At 41.7% G+C, this 20,206-nt stretch overlaps 1 protein-coding gene across 1 annotated transcript; it reads left to right on the top strand.

Moving 5' to 3' along the window:
* Positions 1-8,546: 8,546 nt before the first annotated feature.
* Positions 8,547-20,167, top strand: LOC123447178 (calcineurin-binding protein 1-like). Its single transcript, XM_045123760.1, has 21 exons — positions 8,547-8,665; positions 8,758-8,832; positions 9,571-9,690; positions 9,780-9,820; positions 10,515-10,726; positions 10,845-12,784; positions 14,107-14,331; positions 14,413-14,560; positions 14,649-14,765; positions 14,997-15,196; positions 15,297-15,532; positions 15,622-15,832; positions 15,923-16,078; positions 16,207-16,364; positions 16,560-16,752; positions 17,649-18,013; positions 18,138-18,318; positions 18,402-18,631; positions 18,708-19,353; positions 19,432-19,516; positions 19,610-20,167. Exons 1-21 carry the CDS (start codon positions 8,663-8,665, stop codon positions 19,843-19,845), a joined length of 5,778 nt encoding a protein of 1,925 aa, XP_044979695.1. The 5' UTR covers positions 8,547-8,662; the 3' UTR covers positions 19,846-20,167.
* The last annotated feature ends 39 nt before the right edge of the window (positions 20,168-20,206 follow it).

Genomic DNA, 20,206 nt, shown 5'->3' on the forward strand with positions numbered 1-20,206 from the left:
TGAAATGACGTGTAGAATCACGTGAACCTATTTGTTTTGTTTTTTAACTACTAATTAAATGTGTTAGTTCAGATCTGGACAGAATTGTAAAATAACATGTGAGGTCGTCTCGGAGATACTATATGTCATTTCCGACCTCATTTAAAATGTCTAGATAGGTAGTTTAATTTGTGCTTCACCTCTTGCCATGTTTAATCACATTTAATATTGTCGTGTATCTAATCGGGATAGAACTAAATAATTAAACATGGAGTTTCGTTAATATGCAACTTCACTTAATGTGTAGTGTTTGATTGTGTGAATTGTCATGCCGTGACTTGCATATATTCAGCTGCTCATGCATCATATGTGTTGTGCATCGCGTGGTGTATATCGTGTGTTGATTTGTGTTTCCGGTTTGCTTCGTCTCGATAGAGTTCCGCAGCGTGCCGGATTGTGAGGACCCGCTCGACTACGTCGGTTCGTCTGCTTCACTGAGGCATTCTTCTTCCAAGCGGGATCTCAGGCAAGATGATCATTTTCCCAGATACCATTACTATCATTGCCATGCTAGTTTTACCGTCTCTATCATTATGTCTCGTTGCCTACCACATGTTAAATATCAGCCTCTCAACAATGCCATGAAAACCTTCAACCTGTTCAACTTAGCAAACCACTGATTGGCTATGTTACTACTTCCTTAACCCTGTTGATAGCGTTGCTAGTTGCAGGTGCAGATGCTTCCATGTGAAAACATGGGTCCCTTGTCATATCACCATATTATATGATATTTAATTTAATGCTATATACTTGGTAAAAGGTGGAAGGCTCGGCCTTTCTAGCCTGGTGTTTTGTTCCACCTTTGCCCCCTTAGTTTCCGGCTACCGGTGTTATGTTCCATAAATGAGCGCTCCTAACACGATCGGGGTTGTTATGGGGACCCCCTTGATAATTTGTTTTAGATTAAAGCTGGTCTGGCAAGGCCCAACATTGGTACTACATTTGCCTAATCACCTAATAAAATTGCATAGGAACTTTCCGGACCCCGAGGATAATTTAATCAACCCCCCGGGCCAGTGCTTCGCATGAGTGTTGGTCCACCCACCTAGCAGTCGGCGGTGCCACCTCGGGGCAACTCGAGGTTTGGCTACCGTCCACTATGCATAGACGGTATGTCCTGAGAACGAGATACACGGCTCCTATCGGGTTCGTCGACACACCGGGTGGCCTTGATGGATTAGTTTTACCTTTGACGAGATATCTTGTGCATCGGGATTCCGGTGAAGCTTTGGGTAATCTCAGAGTTGAGGTTTTCCACTAGGGAATCCGACGAGATCGCGAGCTTCGTGATTGAGGATTTCTATGCGGCTTGTGGTAATTTATGATGGACTAGTTGGAGCACCCCTGCAGGGTTAAATCTTTTCGGAAAGCCGTGCCCGCGGTTATGTGGCAACGTGGAAACTTTGTTTAACACTGGTTCTAGATAACTTGAAATTAACTTAATTAAACACATGCCAACTGTGTGCGTAAGCGTGACTGTCTCTTTCATGAGTTCCTTCTCCGATCGAGGACACGGTGGGGTTATGTCTAACGTAGGTAGGTGTTCAGGATCATTCATTTGATCAACAGTAGTTCACGTCCGTTATGCGTAGATCACTCCCCCTCTTATTTCTTGTACTCGTAAGTTTAGCCACCAAATATATGCTTAGCCGCTGCTGCAACCTCACCACTTAACCATGCTTCACCCATTAAGCTTTGCTAGTCTTGATACCTTTGGAAATGAGATTGCTCAGTCCTCTGTGACTCACAGATTACTACAACACCAGTTGCAGGTACAGGTAAAGGTTACTTGACGTGAGCGCGTTGATTGTTCATTTGGAGTTGCTTCTTCTTCTTCTTCTTCATCGATCTAGGATGGGTTCCAGGCCGGCAACCTGGGATAGCAAGGATGGACGTCGTTCTTCTTTTCTCGTTTGTTTTCGTCCGTAGTCGGACCCTGCTCTTACTCTTGATGATTATGTAATGTACTGATGTGACTTTGATGTAGCTTGTGGCGAGTGTAAGCCAATTCTATATATATATCTCTTCTTTTCAGTACATGTACTTGTAACGATATCCATTCTTGCAACACGACGAGATGCGCTTCTATCCCCAACGAGGCCCTCGTGCCAAATTGAGGATATGGTCGCATCTTGAGCGTGGCAAGCTACTACTTCCAATTCCCAATAACCGATTAGATTGCACCAAGTCTAGATATCAGTGGGACATGCGTGCTTAGAGATAGTCGAGTGTGTAATCTTTCAATAAGTAGTAATTAAAAGAACCGCAACTCGCTCTGGATGGATATTTAGGTACCCTCGCCCTATTATGGATTTTTACTAGTGTATGGAAAGAGAATCGTGTGCCCCATACATAGGAAAGATAGAATCATCCTACGTGGTGCGAGTGCAACACCTCCACCAGGGAGGTTGCGGGTTCGATCCCCCCTGCCGCACCTTTATTTTATGCCAGTTGATTCCTTTGTCTTAGTATGTTTTTCCCCTAAGTGTTGTAACTTAAATTTCATGCCCTGTTTTGAGCCTTGTAACACGTAGGGTGACATTCTTTTGATGTTGCAACACTCGTAGAAATGGTAGTGGGTGAACCCCTCTACAACTTGGGGCAATTATTTTGTTCATAGGAATTTGCATGTTAGATTTACACCTTGTCAAAGTGGGCACTTGGTTGAAAACGACAGATTGTGAGAAGCTATAATTTTCTCTAAGTCTGGAAAACTAATGTTATTTTCTTGCACTGTTGTGTTGTGTGTATTTCCTTTCCTGTTGAGAATTAGCCCAAGCAACCAACTAATGTTTGTTTGCTGGTATGATTGTCTAGCTCTCTATAAAATTTCATGCCCAGTTACCTCCTGTAGATATCCTTTTGGAGGCTGCCAAAATGCTTCAGAGCATAAGCAGCCGGTGAAGATCTATAATTTTCACTAAGTCCCAATCTGTGATGTTTTGTCCAAGTTTGGGGCTGAATATCTGTTGATGTGTGATCCCTTTGCCTTAGCTACTTGTTAGAGGTTGTAATGCAGTTGGTTGGCTTCAGTTGCATGTCTTGTTTGAATTAATTAGAGGGCTGGAGCTGCTATAGATCTTGTGGTCAAAGTGATAAGGTGTTGTTTAAAACAGATTGTGTGTCAAACTGGTTTTGAGCTTGTGTGAGCTATGGTTGATGGTTTTGTGTGTTCTCAAACACCATCCCACTTGGATTTTGGTGCTTTCTCATATGGCAACCTGGTTTCACCAGTGAGTGCCCATATAATTGTGTTTGTGGCTGTTTTGTATCCGTAGACCTTCGTAACTTATTTTGTAGTTTTCGGTTGAACCGAAGCTCAGTTCACGACGTTCTTTATAGGTTTTTGCATCGTTTTCTCGTGATGCATATGATTCTGCCATGTTCATGCATGTCAATATAACTTAACATGAGGTTCTGTCCAGAATATAAACAACTCAACTAATGCATATGAAAGTGACTAGAATAGTGATGCTTGCCCTCTTCTTCACACATGCATCATACTGGTTGTTGCATTATGTTTTTCTAGTGTTTATTTGATGTTATCTTCTCTTTGGGTAGCATCGGTAACGTAGAGCGAGTACGTGGATTCCGGAGAGTTCGTGCAGGAAGAACAAGAGCAGTTCCAGTCTGAAGAAATCACACGCAAGATGATCATGAACAAGAGCAGTTCCAGTATGAAGAAATCACAGGCAAGATGATCATGACCTTGACACCGTTTCTAACTTTGTTATGCTTAGCGTTACGTTTCCTTCGTTACATTTCCGCTGCCTACCACATGATATATAGGCCATCAAACTTTGCCATGAAACCTCAAACACCTCCCTTCCTAGCAAATATTGTTTGGCTAAGTAGGCTTGCTCAACCGCTAATGGATAGTGTTGCTAGTTGCAAGTGCCAGCTGGTCCATGTGATAAACATGGGCAATTTCATATCATTATATTTAACTGCTATTTAATTAATGCACATATATACTTGGTAAATAACGTAAGGCCTAGCCTTTTGCCGGGTGATTCGTTCCGTTGTTGCCGCCTTAGTTTCGGCTACCGGTGTTTTTATTCCATAACTGAGCGCTCCTAACACGTCCGGGGTTGTTATGGGGACCCCCTTGATAAATTGTATAGTGTTAAGACTTGTCTGACATGACCCAACTTTGGTATTAATTTGCTAATAACTTAATAATAAAAGGCATAGGGAATAGCTACCCCAAGGATTAATCAACAACCCGGGCCAGTGCTCCTCATGAGTGTTGGTCCAACCCAGAGCAGCTTATTAACGCTCCTCGGGGCAACTCGGTGTTTTGGCATGGTAACCATCGCTCATCCGTCGTGTCCTGAGAACGAGATACGCGGCTCCTATCGGGATCGTCGACACGTCGGGAGGTCTTGCTGGATTTGTCTTACCTTAGTGATATATCTTGCGCATTGGGATTCCGGTGAGACTTTGGGTTTTCTCAGAGTTGAGGTTTTCCTCCAAGGAATCCGACGAGACCATGAGTTTCGTGGTAGAGGATTACTATGCGGCCTATGGTAATTTGTGATGGACTAGTTGGAGCACCCCTGCAGGGTTAATCTTTCGGAAAGCTTTGCCCGCGGTTATGTGGAAAACATGGATATTTTGTTAACATCCGGTTCTAGATAACTTAAAGTAATTCTAATAAAACTTGCCAACTGAGTGCGTAACCGTGACTGACTCCTTCAGAGCTCCTTCTCTGTTCGGGAACATGGCGGGGTTATGAATGACGTAAGTAGGTGTTCAGGGTCACTTAGTGATCAACCTAGACTTCGAACGTCTTGCGTAGGCCACCATATGTTAACTCTGTTCATCCTAAGATAGCCACCATATAAGCTTAGGTTGCTGCAAACCCATACACTAAACCTTCCTCACCCATTTAACTCAGTTAGATTCGATACCAAGGACATAGGATTGATGAGTCCTCGTGGCTCACGGTTTACTACAAACACCCACATGTACAGGTACCCCTGATGCAGGAGCTCCCAATGACAGCCAACTGAAGTGGGAGTTCGATGAGGACAACAGCAGGCTGTACGTGACTTATCCGGAGGACTAGAGGCCGTGGTCGTGATCGTGGGGCCAACATGCGGGATATCATATCTTTTCCTGTTTATTTTGTCCGTAGTTGGACCTTTCCATGTTCGGAATAATGTGTGACTGTTTGACTGTATGACTATGTTCTTATCAGATGACAAGTCTATGCCCTACTTGTCACTCTTTCAGTTATTGTAATGTTATGATTATCTCACTTGGGAAACGCGTAGATGCGCCTTTCCCTTTTGAGGCCTCGCCCCCAAATAAGGAAAAGGCCGCATCTTAGTCATTACAATTTACCTCTCCGATCGAAAACCCTATCATCAAATCCAGAATCGCGAATTTCTCCACCGTTCCGCCGTCGCACCGCTTCTGAGATCGGGAGCGCCAGAAGACCTCTTCCCGGCACCCTGCCGGAGGAGGATTGACCTCCGGGAGCTTATCCACCACCATGGACGCTTCCCGGACGTGTCGTGAGTAGTCCTCCTTGGACCATGAGTCCATGATCAGTAGCTATGTGACGTCTTCTCTCCAATCTTGTGCTTCAATGCTTAGCCCTTGTGAGCGGCCCTGCATGATCAAGGAATCTATGTAATTTACCCGCTGTTGCTATGCCGCGCTTACTGGTATCCGATGGATTATGAGATTATGTTCACATTATGATGAGTTATATATTTGGTTCTCCTTTTATATTATGTTCTTGAGTAATTCATGCATGTTCTCTGTTGCTTTTTATTGCTTTGGCCGAGTAGTAGATTGTAACTCCAAGAGGGAGCGTTATGCATGATTTTGGGTTCATGCCCCCTGATGTCTAGCTTGAGTGACAGAAACATGAGACTAGGGGATGTGTTGTTGCCACCAGGAAGAAAACAACGGTGCTTGTGACCACGGTTGCAAGAATTGTTTACCTTACGCGAAGTTCGTTAATGCAGTTGTCCGTTGCTTTGAGTGTACACTTTGGGTGTGGCTCGCAACTTAATACCAGCGAGATGTTCTGGATAGATATCTCAAGGTGGATGATTAAAGAGTAGATGCTGATGGATAAACGGTCTACTTGTCTTGGCGTACTGCCCATTACTTTTGAGCCTCTAACTTTCTAGTAGCATGATTAGCATTGTCGTGCATTTATAATTCTGTCAATTGCCCAGCTGTAATTTGTTTACCCAACATAGTTGTTTACCGTCTTTTGGTAGAGACACATCACTAGTGAACATCATGGGGCTCTGGTCCATATTACCACCATTGTTTACACCTCCACCATTTACTATTTTTATTTACTTTTCCGTTGCAATCACCATCGATATTCCCGCTTGTGTTTTGATCCTTTGCAAACTACAAGGCCGGAGAGATTGACAACCTCTGAACTCGTTGGGAGCAAAGTTATTTGTTGTGTGTGCAGGTCCACGTCTTCTGCTAGCGCCAGAGCAGCGGACACCTACTTGTTGATCCTCGGAGTCCTCCTGGTTCGATAAACCTTACAACCCCCGTGTAAGGGAAATCTGCTGCTGACTACATCTTCACCTTCCACTTGAGGTAATCAACGAGGGGCGAGAAGTATATCCATCAAATCGTCATCAGTGAGTATCATGGAATCGTTGATGGAGAAGGGTTGGTGATGGCGACGACGACGAATCCCCCTCTTCGGAGCCCCAACCGAACTCCATATCAGCCCTTTCGATGAAGAACATGAGGTGGTGATGGCTCCATCTCGTAAGACGTGATGAAAACTTCTCTCCTATTTTTTCGGAGAGTAGGAATTTATAGGCTTAGAATTAGGGTCAGCGGGGCCTCGTGGGACCCACAAGGTAACAGGGGCGCGCCCTAGGGGGTGGGCGCACCGTCTTACCTTGTGAGCAACTGGTGGCCCCCCTTTGGTGGATCTTCGCTCTGTTATTTTTATATATTCCATAAAAAATCTTCAAAAAGTTTTGTCCAATTCCGAAAACTTTTATATGTGCACAAAAACAATAGCATGGCAATCCTGCTGAAAACAACATCAATCGAAATTAGTTTCATTCAAATCATGCAAATTAGAGCCTAAAATAAAAGAAAAATGTTTGGAAAAATAGATACGTTGAAAAAAGTATCATGGCTCCGTGAACAACCAATGAATAAACTATTTCCAGTTAAGGCGCTAGATTGAACGTAGTCACATAAATGACGACATAAATGCTATATTGATAGTTATCTGTGCAACCGTTCCCTGTGGGATCGACATACCCCAATTGCAATATCCCCGTGCCCCCCTTGCATGCCATCAACAATGTATCTCCTTTGCCACCATAGGTACTAGCATAGTAGCATGTAATGGCCACAATTTTTGAAAACTAAACCGGCTCCATGTATGGGATTTGACATGATGAGTCGCATAGGAGGAATTCAATGAACATTGCACCCGAACTATCAAGCCGTGTGGCTTTGACATTGGCCTCATTCAAACCTAGTTAGCTCTCCTTTTTGACAATGAACATAGCTAGCACTAGCAAAATCTAGGATTAGTTGCTTGCATTCAGAAGCGAAAACATCTGGACCCAGATTAATCTTGTATTTTTAAAAAAGAATATATTAATATGTAGTTCATATCTTCAATCGTCAAAGTGCTATCAAACTTAATTACCAAGCAATTACATCCATAAGTTTTTTTTGCGGGATAATTACATCCATAAGTTTGGTGCTACAAAGAGACCAATATGAATCTTACATTCTTAAAAATCCATCCCTACTGCAAACAATTCTCTTAACATGCATCCTTCGACCTTATCACGTGTGCCATGTAAGCATCCAATATCGTTACTTTTCAGCCAACCTTTAATTATTACAACATGCTCTTCCACCTCATCAAGTCATGCATTTCTACAACATCATAATTAATCACATAATCATCTACATCATACATCTGAGATAAATTCATGTCATTTTATTCGCGTGGTATGAAGAATCGACTGGAATTGATGGTAGGTAGTGATCATTTAAATAAATTAAAGAGTGAAAATAAGGATTGATGAAGAAGACAATACGTTCATACAAATATTGGTTGCTGTGTCACCTATTCGTAAATACTAAAGTGTTCTTTTCTTGAAAATTTAGAATGCTACTACAAGACTTAAAAGCGACACATTTATGGAAATGAAAAAAAGGAGCCCAAAATATTAATACGATAGTCTGACTTGAGATGTTTTTTCATTAGAAATATTAATTTAATTTTAAAAATAGTCTTTTTCCTTTTTTTTGGAGAGAAAAAGATCACAACCTTTTTATTTTTTGAGAGAAAAAGATCACATTTTTTTTCGAGGGAAAAAGATCACAGCTATTCATCTCAACCTTCCATCTCGTATCCGACGACACATATGGCACAAGCCCACCGCAACACGCAAACGCATCCGGACTTCATGACACTGTAGCCCCGGGCCCAGCCCACGAAACCCATACCCCAATCGAGGGGGGGAAAGCCCTGGCAAAGGCGAAGCCGTAATTATTCTCGGAACGCACTTCCCCGGCGGCGACCACCGCTCGCTGCCGGGACCCTCGTCGCCGCCGGTCCCCGCGCGGCCTCCTCCCCCTCTACGCCGACGCCATGGTGAGCTCCTCGCCCTTCATGTTGCGCCCCCTCGCCCCCCTTTTTCTGATTTCTCTGCTTCTCACTCCGCCCCTCCTCCCGCGCCTCCGCAGTTCTCCATCGCGGCCATCAACGAGAGCGACACCGTCGGCCAGTGGGAGCCGCTCGCGCCGACCAAGGAAGCACAGGTACGAATTCCTCTCCCCGCCCATCCTCCCACCCGTCTCTCTCGCAGCGTGCCACGTTCCTAATGCCTGAAATTCCAATGCGCTCGGCATGTAGCTCCCGACCCGGCCCACGTTAGGGTTTTCGATTTCTCTGAGTGCAATGTGATGGGTTAATTGGGGGTTTATGTGATTCAGTTAAACGCGGCGTGGTAGATGAAATTACAAAAGACTCCAATGCTTGCATTGCCAAGATTGCAGGCGCAGGAGGGCGATACAGTATAGTTAGATCTTTCAGGTTTAATGCAACTAGCCCTGATGCTGAGTTATGTAGTATACACAACATATTTGATTCAGAAGGAGGATTTCCTTGTAGTTATATATGCACATAGCCTTGTACTCCGTATTTGCTACTAAGGCTCAGTTTGCAGTTCCTGAACTGTGCTGCATTGCTTGTTTTATAATATGCTATGGGAAAATAGCCACGAAACTAGAGGTAAGTTGGTTATAAACAAACATCAAAAGAGGTAAAAGCTGGTTGGATAAGCTGGATTATCATAATCCACCGTAATGCCAAACGCAGCCTATAAAGGGTTAGAGTCAGATTTTTGAGTGTCAGAAGCTTTTAATATAGCTCTCAAAACATATTTGCTACTAAGAAGGGGCTAGACCGCTAGAGTGACTTTTGAATTTTAGAAGCTCTTAATATGGTTGTCCAAATATATTGTGTTATTGATTGAAATAACCTTTTAATGCTGTCAGGAATCTGCACTTTCGCATAAATACCATGAGGGACTCCTCAAGTTGCAAGAAAAAGACTACACAAAAGCTTGTGAACTTTTGGAGGATGTTTTGAAGGATCCACTAATATCCGAAATTCAGGCAATCTCACTAAGAATATTTCAGATGTTCTTCTGTTGCCTCCTCCATAACAGCAAATTGATCATTTCAACAATTGTTTATTTCAACAGGTTGAGAACATCGGCAGTGATCAGCATTTGCTGCAGCTAAGGTTATCTTTGTCACCTTTTTGTAATGGTCATGCTATAAATGTACCTTCTTATTCGTCATTGAGAGGGTTATGTGTCTGTCAAACTCCTGAATGTGGATATTACATGCAAAATTGGATAAAACTGGTCACTATTCACAAAACAATGTTATTGCAAAAACTAACCTTTACCCCTATAAAAGATGTCAACTAGTGGCAGTGGTCTATTCACCATTGTCTACACCACATGTTGGATCGCATATATGGTTGACAAGAGGGCAAGTATGCCTGTATCCATAGTTTGATCTGGCACAAGTGGCATATTCCCTATTTTCTTTAGTTCCATAGTACTTTTTTTTCAATCTGTCTCACTACACGGATATTATGCTAGTTATTTCATATCTATCAGTATGAATGACTCTTTTAATGGCGACTTCCACGGAATAGTACTCTCTATACGATAAATCAGAATGGTGTGCCGGCTCTAGTAACTAGCTAATCCTATGCATGTCATAATAAAATCATAATGCACTGCTTGCATGTCATAACATGCTGAAGCCTGAAGGTTCGTAGAACACATTGCATAGTTTGTCTTCGTCCTTTTTGTGTGTGTAAATAGTTGGTCTTTGTCTTGACTCATGAATTGGTTGACAGACTTGAAATGTGCGGCATTAGTACTTGCTGTTCAAAATGCTGACCTTCGTTCTTAATTGCACAGGTTTTTGACATTGAAAAACCTTGCATCTGTTTTCCTTCGACAAGGATCGAAATTTTATGATAACGCTCTCCGCTGTTACCTACAAGCTGTGGAGCTTGATACAAATGATTCAGTTGTATGGAATCATCTGGGAACACTCTCATGCACAATGGGTTTGCTGAGCATATCAAGATGGGCATTTGAGCAAGGGCTTGTATGCAGCCCAAACAATTGTATGATGTCCTTCTCATTCCATTTTTCTTTTAATTTAATCAGCTATTTTAACTACCATGTCTTAAACTTGTGATGCCTATTTTTGTTTTTTCATTCAGTTTTGGTTGCTTTTTTCAGGGAACTGCATGGAGAAACTTTTGGAGGTCCTTATAGCGATCCGTGATGAAGTTGCTTGTCTTTCTGTAGCAAATTTAATACTTATGAATTGGCCATCACATCATCGTGCATTACATGTAAAGAAGACCATTGAAGATGTGGTAGCAGTGCCTTTTGCACCACGGGGTATCGACATCCTTGAGCCCAAGCATGCCAAACTTGAATTTTCCAATAAAAGAAGATCTGCAGACAATGTATTAAATCAAGAAACAAGGAAGAGGAGTAAACGGGGTGCAACATTGCAACTTGTTGAAGCCAAATGGACAGCGGTTTTAGATGGCATCATAAATCTCTTAACTGCAAAAAACGTGAATGCTGATGAAAATCATTGTGCAAACACTGAGACTAGATGTTCAGACACTGAGGGGACTGTCAAGGGGCTTGCTTATAACGCGGTGGATGTCGTCTTATCTATAGGTACATCCAAACCTATGGAATCTGCTGGTGAAAGTGAAAATGTTCTGTACCGGGATGGTGAAACTTTACAATCGCATGATGGCACACCCACAGTTAAAGAGAAAGATGTTAATTCAGACAGAGAACATCCTCATGAAAGGCGAAGCAGACGCCTTGAGAGGCTGCGGAGTCGCAAACCCGAAAAAGATGAAAATGAATCCAATGGCAAAGATTTATCGCATGCAATAACTCAGTTTCTAGACTCATTTATCCTGAAGGGGGCAAGCACTGCGTATAAGGCTGATTCTTCTGGAAATGCTGACATTTCTAATCCAGAAATTCCCACATATACGTCCGACCGTGAGGCAGACGATGTTAAGCAATTTCTATTAAAGATATGCAAGAATAATGGTCCTTGTCATATTGGCTTTATGTTATTGGAGGAGATTGCTCATATCAACATACCTTTTCAAGATTACTTTGCTAACTTCGTTCAACTAGATAAACTTACTAGAGGCTGGGCACAAAATAGATCTGCGCTGTGCAGTTTATTTCTTGCTGAACTATACTATGATCGAGCTATATGTTCTGGAAGCCCATCAACATCCTCAGAACTATCTGATTCTTCTTACCATCTTTGTAAGGTCATCGAATCAGTAGCTATGCAATTGCCATTATCTGTTGAGAAAATGAACTCCACCAGCTTTAATTTGGATAAGGAAAACTGCAAGGCAGAAATACGTTCAAGTGATAAAACAGAGAGAAATGCTTCAGATACGTCCAAAAGCTGTTCAAACTCTAACGGATCAATTTCCAGTAACATGTTTTGTGATGAAACATCTTCAAATACTGATTATGTGTTCTGGATTCGCTTCTTCTGGCTGAGTGGCTGTCTGTCCCTTGCACAAGGGTGCAAAGAAAAAGCTTATAAGGAGTTCAATGTTGCTCTGTCACTCCTAAGAAGTAGCAGCAAAACCAATGGTAGTAGAGAGTTTATCCCTCTACCTCACAGCAAGCTTGTAAAGTTTCTGACAGCTGATAGGATTCTGCGTGAAATTAACTTGATCAAGCTCGATTATTTACTTTGGAAGAACGATGAAAATATCAACAACATAACTCATACAGAGTTCAAGGAATTGCTTCCTCCACTGTTGCTTTCCACCAATGATGTCTATGGTGGCAATGCATATGATTTGCCAAGCGAAAGTGAGAACGTGATTTCACTTGAGTTGAGTGCCTTGGATGTCTTAATATCTGCATGTGAAAAGGCTAAACCAATGAACGCCAATATCTATCTTGACTCTCACCGACGGAAAATACAAGTTCTAACTGTGGCAGCTGGCATGGTTGGATCTATTACCCCCCACAAGGGAAACATTTCAAGTGATGCTGATTTTGTGGAAGCAATGAACAGAAATCGGCTGGACAGTGTCGTGGACGCAGTCAAGGACGTATCACGAAGTGCCAGTACAGCAAAAGACGTTATTGATCAGTGTGATACTTCTGTAAGTCATCTCTTTATTTGTCTATGGATCTCTGTACCAGTCGCTTTTAGTTCAGATCTTGCGAGTGCTATCTACTATCCCTGTTTCTAAATATAAGTTATTTTGTCAGTTTAAATTGAACTGCCAAAATGTCATTTAGGGACAGAGGGTTATCTGTTGTAGATGCAGCCATTGCGTTTTTAGTTCAGATCTTGCGAGTGCTATCTACTAGATATCAGCACGTTAGTGTTCTCTTAGCCAGAAATATTTAGGGCATGTTTGGTTGATGCCAAAATATGGCAAGCCCAAAAAGATGGTTATCTGTTGATTGCCTATCAAATTACATTGCATATCTCTACAAAAATTGCTGAACATTGACGGGTTTTGGCATTGCCAGATATTGGCTTACCAATGTTATTGCTGCAGACCAAGCATAGATTTAACTTTAAGATGAGCATACGTGAGAAGTCATTGTTAAATCTTTAGAGTTTTTGTAGCCTTGATGTTAAAGGATATTTGGTACTCCCTCTGTCCCATAATATAAGATCTTATTACATCCAATATGTGAGTATATTGAATGTATTAAGATCTTATATTATGGAAGGGAGGGAGTAAATATTGTAGCTCTATGTAGGCTGCATAGATGGGATGTTGAGATATTTAAAATTTAGTGCATTTATGAATTATGACAGCTAGTCCAACTTTGACCATTTATTATATATTTTATTTATAAACATCTAGATTCACCATGGAGAAAAATAAATAAGCATGTTTGTTGTAAACATACACTTCACATATTATTATCTTTTTTTACTACCATATTATCTTAGATTGGCAAGTTTTCCAGACTTGCAGGCTGCAGCAGCGAAACGTTACACATATGGTCATATTGATGCCATTATGTTATCCTGCTCTTTTCAAAGCTCTGTAATTAGATATAATAGGAAGTTAATGTTATTCAGAATGTTGAAGCATTTCAGTGGTTAATTTCTTGCACATGCGAGAAGTTCATCTGAGCTGTCTGCTATTCAGTATAGGATCTAACCATTATTATGATGGTACGGGGACTGGGGAATTTGCTATGCCGTTCATATTCTAGGATGATTTATGTTCTGCTTCCTATGTGTTTGCTGCTTTGGCTGTCTCATAGTACATTGTAAAGTTGCTTATCAAAGGTGTGCTAGGACGGTGTATGGCATTCTGTGTGTTGTAACTTATGCCTATTCATTGTACTTAGTAATATGTCATGATTATCCCTGTAAAAATACGACACCCCACATCAGCCAGTAACTTAATGTATCCTAACAGTGTCACCAAATCGACCGTTTGCTATTATTTTGCAGGATGGGCAAGAGGGCTTGAGTTCACTAGTTCATATCATTGGCAATATTCAATCATTGCTTCTTACAATCATGTGTGCTGCTGTCAAGATGATTGTATGGAGAAAACTCTCATGCTCCGGAACCTCGGATGAGGCTGACCAGTTGGAGAGTTCTTGCCTTGTAGATGCAGCCATTGCGTTTTGCAAACTTCAGCATCTTGATCCAACGATATCGGTCAAAACCCAGGTATGTGTTTCCTTCATATTACCGATAAGATTTATGGTGTTGATTTTTCAATGTTCAACTTACTTTTGTTCACCTATGCAGGTTGACTTAATTGTGGCAGTCCATGATTTGCTTGCTGAGTATGGGCTCTGCTGTGCTGGAAGGGACGGTCAAGGGGAGGAAGGGACTTTCCTGAAGTTTGCAGTAAAACATCTCATGGCACTAGACGTGAAGCTAAAATCTCAACTTAGTAGGTTTTTCTCAGCAAACTTATTCTGGTGGACATGTTTCTTTGTCAGTTAACTGCTTGCACTGCTTTTCTCTATCTTATTATGTAGATCCAAATGGGACGGAAGGAGATTCACTTCCAGAAAATGGCAAAGCAGAGGACAGTGTAACTGATGGCCGTTCTATTTGTGACAATAAGCATAACTCTGAGGATGAGGAAGAATCAGGCAGGCCTCGATTACCCTGACCATTTTTATAATTTGTATCTCCTATTTATTATGTGGTAGAGAACTACAGATGTTGTATAATGCCAGACAATGCTGGCTTGTTTTGTCTCTGTGAGCATAAAGAACTGGTCCTTATTCCTTAATTCTTGGTGCTGAAGTGAAAGTATATTAACAAACAAACAATGTAGCCTTTTGTTGGTGTTTATCCTGATAAATGCTCTGCCAATGTAGAGTTGGAGGAAATGCAATCAAGTATTGATAGTGCCTTGGACCAGGCTTTTTTCTGCTTATATGGTTTGAAGATAAACCCGGATTCTTGCAGTGAAGATGATCTAGCCGTACATAAAAATGCAAGCCGCGGTGACTATCAAACAAAAGAACAGTGCGCTGATGTGTTTCAGTATGTCCTACCATATGCAAAAGAGATATCTGTGAGTAAATTCATAATGAGTTGTTAGTTTCAGTTTTGATATTATGAAACATTAAATATAGAGAATTAATGCATTTTCTGTTCTTAATTTATTATTTCAGAAAACTGGTTTGGTTAAACTACGGAGAGTGTTGCGTGCGATACGCAAACATTTTCCTCAGCCACCTTCTGAAATATTAGTTAATAACCCTCTTGACAATTTCCTGGACGGACCTGATTCATGTGAAAAGATACTCTGTGAAATTTATGAAACTCATAAATCTAGGGAAGCAACCCTGAACGTACTGTTTCCGGGTGAAACAGGCTATGAAGCATTCAAGAAACTTTCCGCTGACAGGTTGTAGATTGCACCTAGACTCCCTTAAGCACTGAAACAAAATTAGCAGAGGATATCACTAACTATTTTTGTGCGAGTAATGCATGCAGCTCCGAGCCTTACTCAGATGTTTATGGAAGCCTGTACCACTACATCGCAGAAGCCGAAGATACAAGTCCCAGCGACAAGTACACAGGTTTTGTGTTGAAAAAGGAAGGAGGAGAATTTGTTGAACAAAGTGCAAATCTTTTCAAGTATGATCTGTTGTATAACCCATTACGGTTTGAAAGCTGGCAAAGGCTTTCAAGTTTATATGATGAGGTAATATTTTTAGTTATGCCAGTTGGCTGAAGTTTGTCTCGTATTATAGTCAATGCTGTTGCATAACCAGTGTTTGTCATGCTTCCACAGGAAGTTGACCTGTTGCTGAATGATGGTAGTAAGCATATAAGCATTTTGGATTGGGGAACAAATACAGCTTTAATTCAAAGGGTTGAGGCAGGCCGTAGACATAGTCGACGCAGCCTGATGATGAGTTTAATATTGGCTAAAACTATTCCTGATCAGGTGCGTCCATCAGTCTATTGTTTTTCCGGTACTCACCAACGAGATGCCTTTGTGTTAATTTGTTATTCCATTTTTCTAGATCAAAACTTGGACACTGTTGGGAATGACATCTGATCACCTTTTTTCAGGTTGAAATGCATGAATTGTTGGCCCTAGTTTACTATGATAGTGTTCAAAATGTGGTACCTTTTTATGATCAAAGAGCTACATTGCCTGTGAAGGATGCAACATGGGACATTAACTGCCGAAATTCGCTGAAGCAATTTGAGAAGGCTTTTGAACTCAAGTAATCTGACACAAAAGCTTGTACTCATCTTCTATCTTCTTATTTTTGGAAACACAGTACAGACGTAGACTCTCACAAATATGCATACACACTCACCCCTATGAATGTAGCATGCACACCCTAGCTCTACTCCTATGATCACCTCCGAGAGTCTGAGACGTACATGTAATGATATGATGCTTATTTACCTCGCAGGTCTCAGTGGCTCCATGCATTTTACCTTGGAAAGCTGTGTGAGAAACTGGGGCATTCACCTGCTAAGGCATTTTCATACTACAAGAAAGCCATCACATTGAATCCAACTGCAGTTGACCCGGTTTACAGGATGCATGCATCACGTTTGAAATTACTTTATACCCGAGGGAAACAGAATCTTAATGTGATACAGGTTTGTTAAGATAACATATTATCAATTGATTTTTATTTTAAACAAACGGAGAGAAATGTTTGGCAGCAGTTTAGTCTCTTCATTTGACGGTTTTAGTATACTCCTGTCCTGACCCGGATATGCTTTTGCATATGGACTGACTTGTGAGTGATGGTATGGAATCTTCCACCAGTGAAGCCATGCTCATGTTGATAATCAAATGGCTGAGTCTGTCTGTTTCTTTAGATGGACTTGCTTTAAAAAAGGTTAATTTAGCACATCAGTGGCGTCTTGATAGCTCAAGTGGTTACGTTTGGTCACTGGATTTTAGGGGCTATGCCAGGCATAGCAGTTCTATAAGACATTCTTATATAATAGGAGTAGATAATGGTTCCATACAGTCCATATAAACAATTAAAGTTCTAGAACAGCGCAACTAATAGTTTCAGTAAGTTCAACAACCACCAACCAAGTTTTGAACTTACGTTCTATAGGATAGACTAGATGTGGTTCGGGCTATATTACACATGAAACGAGCTGATGAGCTGCCGGTGAACCAGCTTGGCTCATTAAGATAACGAGTGAGAATACAAAGCAGTGCTCGGCTCAGCTCGTTCTTACGAACCGAGCCACCAACAAGTGAGCCCAAGTCAGCCCTGGATCTTCGAGCCTTTTGGCTATTGGGTAACTTGTCTGGCACCAAGAGCTCAATCTTAAATATTATATATAACACCAAAGTATGAATTAGAATCTTGAATATTACAAATTTGTAATGTTGAAATACTTTTATGAGACCTCCGTCATACTGGATTTCTAATCAGAGACACATCCTTGTTGATAGTTATGGTTTTATCTGTGTCATAGTAGTTTAGTAATAGGTAATTAAATATTAACTTTGTAGATCGTGTGGTTTGTAGGTAGTTGCTGATTACACATACAACCAGTCGACTAAAGAAAATGTCTTGAGCATGCTGGGGTCCTCTGAACAGAATCATAGTGCTCTGGATGATGCAGAGGGAAATAAGTTAGTTAAGCCCGATTTACTTGATAAAGCATGGCACATCCTTTATGATGACTGTCTGCATGCCCTTGGTACTTGTGTGGAAGGGGAGTTAAAGCATTTCCACAAGGCAAGGTACAAGCTTGCTCAAGGATTTTATAGAAGGGGTGAAGCAGGGGACCTGGAGCGGGCTAAGGAAGAGCTCTCATTTTGTTTCAAATCCACTCGCTCTTCCTTTACAGTGAACATGTGGGAAATTGATGGTGCTGTTAGAAAAGGAAGGTAAAGCCTCTTTTTCTACATGTGTAATGTTGTTTTGAACTTACATACCAATGTAACTGACTTTTACAACTTCTGATGTTGATGGTCCCCCCAAAGAATTCTTATTGTCTGTTCTTTTTTTCAGGAGGAAAAATCCGAATATCGGCGTGTCCAGAAAGAATCTGGAGGTCAGTTTATCAGAAAGTTCACGAAAATTCATTACATGCATCAGGAAGTATATGATACTGTACTTAAACCTGTTGGAGAAGAGCATGGACTTGTGGACTCTTGAGAGGGCATACACATATCTGCGAACCGATAAGAGGGTACCTCCTAATTATCAGCATAACGATGTTCATACTTGCCTTTTTCTGAATATAAGTATACCTATATGTGTTCTCTTTTGTAGTTTGCTCTATGTTTGGGTGATATTGTTCCTGTCGGCCTCGGGAAGTATCTTCAAGTTTTAACAGCAGCGATCCGTGATCCTGAGATCCGGCGAGTTTGTGGTGATGTTTCTACTGAGCAACTACTTGAGAAAATGTTTGGTGTATTCATGGACCATGCAAACATGTTGGCCGATATAAGCACCATACCAGAGGTGAACAGTCCAGAGTTATCAGAAAGCAATCTTTACGGGTAAGTAACTCAATCAGAGTGCAATACACTATTCTTTAAGCTAGATAGTTGTCTTATTAGTGCTTCCTTATGGCAGCTATATCCACCAATATATCCATTTGCTCGAAAGTGACGTCCGAGTAGATGTTCTTGAAGCACTAAACGAGAAGATAAGAAAGCGTTTCAAGACACCTAAATTGTCAAATAGCAACTTTGCGAAGATCTGTAAGCATGCTTCTCTGTCATGGTGCCGGTGTATACTCATCAAACTGGCCTCAATCACTCCGCTGCCTGAATCTATGGACACAGACAATCAGCCTGTTCCATTATCCAATGGCCTTCTACTTTATGTTGATCTGCAACCTGATGAGCTCCTTATCTCATCCCCTGATGGGCCTACTCAATTCAAAGGTCTTGACATGAATTGGTTTGAGACACTCAATAGAATTAAAAACATTCCGATCAGACAGACATCCGAAGATAACATGGAGACTGCTGTTACTGTAATGAAGAGCACTTACAACTTTTACCGGGACAGTTATTGTGGAACATTTCCCTCAGGTATTAATCTCTACACAGTAACCCCATCCCAGGCATCTGTTGAAGGGGTACAGCAAGCCCCTGGCATAGTTGACACCCTTGACCTAAGCATCCCAAGGAAGCTCCTTCTGTGGGTATATACATTGGTTCACGGTCGATATTGCAACATATCTGCCGTTGTAAAGTACTGCGATGAGATGAAGGTACGTCCTGCACTGCTCATCACGGGAGTACTCGCTGTGTGGCTTTTCATCCTTCACATCATTTCATTCCTTCTGCAGGCAAGAAATAAAAGAGGAACCCTAACGGCGGCAGCTTCGTCACAAGTCACGCCTCCAGCACTGCACAGCTCTGTTTCTTCTCATGGTATTTCACGCAACTCCTCACATCTGGGCATGTGCTGAAATGATATCCACCTTCCTCTTATTTACCTTGCTATGCGTTGTTTGTTGTTCACAGTTATCTCCAAAGAAAAGAGCGCGCATACCGTGCCCACCGAAGCTCAAGAAGCAAATGCCTCTGCTCCAGTAGCGGCCAGTGTTCCTCTCCACCAAGAAGTAGAGGGCAGCGCACCGCTGATTGCCGCCGAGGCACAGAAACCCAGCACCGCGGCATCTCAACTCTCGCGCAGCGGCTCATCTAGGACAATGGAAAGTGCTCCGGATGGCGGTCAAGGCAATGCCGGTGCAGCTTGATTGCACATCATGCTTCTCTACACCCATGTGAGCTCCGCGGATGGTTATGAGATTAGATAGAAGGCTTCTTCTCTTCCTGCAGAAATATAATGTACCGCAGTTGTAGCAGAAAATAGGTCTGATGCCTTTCCTGGTGTATAAACTAACCTTATAGTAGAAGCTAATGTAGCACTAAGGACATATTGGGCGAGTGTTTGGTTCTAGACAGAGTTGTGATGCGCCAATTTTCAGGCTTGTTTTCTAGCCAACTTTTTCCACAGCCGCGAGCCTGCGACGACCAATTTTACATTTCTGGATCTAATCCTACCATCTTGAATTTCTAGGGCAACTGTTTGCAACAAATTAAAACAGAAAGGGTGAG

Source organism: Hordeum vulgare, chromosome 4H (assembly GCF_904849725.1).
Source record: "Hordeum vulgare subsp. vulgare chromosome 4H, MorexV3_pseudomolecules_assembly, whole genome shotgun sequence".
NCBI classification, from domain to species: domain Eukaryota; kingdom Viridiplantae; phylum Streptophyta; class Magnoliopsida; order Poales; family Poaceae; genus Hordeum; species Hordeum vulgare.

Bases quoted from the DNA above. Each gene is read 5' to 3' on its own strand.
- LOC123447178 (XM_045123760.1), top strand. The intron at 14,332-14,412 runs GTATGTGTTTCC...TCACCTATGCAG, and splicing joins CGATATCGGTCAAAACCCAG to GTTGACTTAATTGTGGCAGT. The intron at 15,197-15,296 runs GTGAGTAAATTC...TTATTATTTCAG, and splicing joins CATATGCAAAAGAGATATCT to AAAACTGGTTTGGTTAAACT.